This window comes from Buceros rhinoceros, unplaced genomic scaffold, assembly GCF_000710305.1.
Source record: "Buceros rhinoceros silvestris isolate BGI_N320 unplaced genomic scaffold, ASM71030v1 scaffold22760, whole genome shotgun sequence".
In the NCBI taxonomy this organism is placed as follows: Eukaryota; Metazoa; Chordata; class Aves; order Bucerotiformes; family Bucerotidae; genus Buceros; species Buceros rhinoceros.
In genome coordinates, this window is record NW_010391599.1 from 7,505 (window position 1) to 10,729 (window position 3,225).

Genomic DNA, 3,225 nt, shown 5'->3' on the forward strand with positions numbered 1-3,225 from the left:
TCTGGGGGGAAGAAATAAAAAAGACTCGGAGTGAGGAGGCACCATCATGTCAGTTTGAGAGTGAAGGGGAGTTTGCAGGGACAGGGGACATGCTCTGCCTGCCCGCCCATCTCTAACTGCTCTCCTTTCGAAGGAGCCTGCTACAAACACAGCTCAAGATTCAAACCCTCACCATATAAATCACAACAAAACACAACAGGGATCCACGGGAGATATGCATGAGGCGCCCGCCAAGACCCATTCCTTGTAGCCCTGGGCCCAAGCGGCAGAACCCGCTGGAATCTGATGTCACCATCTCCTCTGGTCCGCAGGGATGATGACAGGACTCCTGGTAGAGTCTGGATCACAGAGGGAGACAGTGGTGAAGCACGGCAGTAAGTTCACCTTCCTACAGCTGCCATTCTTGTGGGACAGAGTTTATCCGTCGCTGTGAGGGGACAGAATCCGACCCCAGCCCTCACCACACATCTTGATCTGCTTCATGCTCCCGAGGAACAGAGAGCACTGTCCATGCTTTACGATGCAACCCACTTGCCTACAAGACAACTGTGAGGCACCTCTGCTCAGCTTGTTGCCTCTGCAACAAACAGGCAACTTCTGCTGGCCCAGCAGAAAAGCGAATGCAAATCAACTCCCCTTCAGGGCCTCTTTTTCCAGCTAAATGTTAACCTTGCATTACCACAGGGCCAGCAGGAACCGTCTCGTTCCAGGCTGGGATAAGCTTCCCGTGACGGATCCCAGTCCTGTGCAGGTACACACAAGGATCCATCGCTGGACGCGAAGGTGCTGTGAAGGATGAAGCGTTACCAACAGAGCAGGACAAAGCCTTCACACACAGAGGGTTTGTGGCAGCACCACCACAGCTCTGTGTCCAGAGGAGCATCAAGCACTTGTGTTTCCGCTGGGCATTCCCAACCCTCATTACTATTGATGGTGAAGATCCACACATTGTTTTCCGTGGGTGCTACTTAAGGCAACAACCACCTACAAATGACTATGGGAGAGAGGTCTGGAGGCGAGGGGATTTTCCCCAGTCTTCACCGGCCCTTGGAAAAACCATGTTCATTGTAGAGCTCCCCAGTTACCAGAACCGCCTTCCGATTCACACCTGAAAGTGTTGTGGGTTCCCTCCCCACCCTGGGGACAAATCACACTCACATCATCTCACCCACCCCAGCCCAACCAAATAGGTATTTAATAAGGCGATGACTAACCCTGAGAAATTCTCTAGACAAACTGTCTCCAGGGATGTTTGTTGCTCGAAGTGAGGTGGCTGTTGCCTCCCGAGGGCTCTCACCTACCAGCACGGAAGGCCCCCAAGAAAAGGGGCTCCCCAATTTCCTCCCCCATTGGTGAAGTTAAACTTACAATTTCAAAGCAAAAATCCAACCTTCAGTCAGACAGGAAAACGCTTTGACTTTTGAAGCCTACAGAGCTTCTGCCCAAGCGTACGGTGGGAGAGTCAGGGCAGCTTTGCTTTAACTGAAGGACGGCAGCACCCTGGCAGCACCGTCAGCCTTGATGGAACAACCCAGCCAGCGGGATCCCAGGTCAGAAAAGCTCCCACCCATTTTGCAGGTTAACTCTCCACTTAAAGCTTCATGTTTCCAGCTGGTGTGGAAGTGCATCTCCCACGTCACACCCCTTTGCAGCCAGGGCAAGTCAGAGCCGCGTGCCCCAGCAGCAGCCCCTGCCTTGTGCCCCGCTGGCTGCGCAGACTTGAGCCTTTGTTCTCCAGAGCTGTCACTGAGAGCGAAACAGCGCCTGGGAGCGAGCTCAGCGTAGCAGCTCCGCGCTGGCAACCAGAGCTTAAGGCACAGGGAACCTCCTCTATAACCTGGAGGTGACAATTCTGCTTCCCACAACATGGAGGATGGAAAGGTCTCTGCCAACAAACATCAGAGCCACGGGGGCAAGGAGGAGAGAAGGTTGGTTGGGGAAACACAGAGGAAGGTGAAGAAATGGCAGAACAGGAGGAGACACGGAGGCAGGTAGCTGCCAAGTAACAGGACGTAGGAGATAAGAGAGCTGAGGAGGAGGTGGAGGACTCTCTGAGACAGGGCTGGTTACCAGGAGCTGCTGAGGCGTGATGGAGTTGTCTGTGTAAATGCAGAGTTTCTCCACGGTCAGGGGCATGGTATCGCGCAGCTTGGAAGCCAGGAGCATGCAGACCGCTCCCAGAAGTTGCAGGTGATTCTTCCGCACAGAGACTGCTGACAGGTAGCGATCCACATAATTCATGGCCAAGGGGAAGACCTCTTCTTCACACTTCTGCTCCTCACACACCTGACAAAACCCAGTTACAGAAATAAAGAAGAAAAGGAAGTTTTCATCAGCACAGGACTCTGCAGATCCTGCCTGCACCACAGCTTCAAAGTTGCTGGTCATGGTGGTGTTTCACACTTATCTGCAGAGCTCTGAAGGCACCTCGGTGCGAAGGACTACATTAGCTACAGGTGTTAAGCACATGACTTTGGTGGGATTACACCAGCAACAAGTGTGACCAGTGCCTTAGGACTTCGTCTTCCTGTGGAAAGCTGCAGAACGTATTTGTGCGCTCTTTCTAGCTACATCTAAGACCAAAATTGTTTTATTTAGCCTCTTGTTTAACACTCCCCATTGGGGTTGTCGCCAGCCAGCCCTAGAGCAAAGCTACTACTGTCTGCTCTGGCGGCACTGGGGACCTCTGGAGAACATGAGCAGCTCCAGCATATCTCCAGCTGGAGACCTCATAGGGCAGGACCCACCTTCTGGCAATTCCACCTTAAGTGGTCTAGAGACATGAGAAGAATCAATGGTGGAGCCCAAATCCATGGCTGAGTACGAAAGTCCTCCTCCCTCAGCCGCATCTGTACCACAGCCACCAAGAGAAGCCAGGAGCCAGAGTTTCATCCTCTGCTCTTATCTCTCAACCAGTATCAAAACACTGGTCATATTTAACTTCCTTCTTTCAACACAACCAGAAAAATATTGAGGTTTCTCTTCCTATAGCAGCAAACACCACCAGTCTCCTTCCAGCAGCGCCTGCCGCAGCGCCAGGAACGCCGACACCAGCGGTCCCGACAACAGCCAAGTGTTAGCCACTTCTCAACCGCTTTTAGGGCTTCGCAGGCACCAAAGCAGCGTTCATCTGACAGCCCTTCTCAGAAAGGGGGTGCAAAACCAGAATCATAATAGTGGGGAGGGAGAAACCCTTTAAAAAGCAATTTGTTCATTATTTCTTTT

General features: G+C 52.4%; 1 protein-coding gene across 1 annotated transcript in view; it reads right to left on the reverse strand.

Annotated features, from left to right (window-relative positions):
* CCND3 (cyclin D3) overlaps positions 1-2,283 on the reverse strand; it is a gene marked incomplete at its 3' end in the record, with an annotated part of 9,161 nt that extends 6,878 nt beyond the window's left edge. Inside the window, exon 1 of the mRNA XM_010142485.1 lies at positions 2,071-2,283. Within this exon, the coding sequence (XP_010140787.1) occupies positions 2,071-2,241 (171 nt within the window). The remainder of the gene's footprint in view (positions 1-2,070) is intronic.
* Between the last annotated feature and the right edge of the window lie 942 nt (positions 2,284-3,225).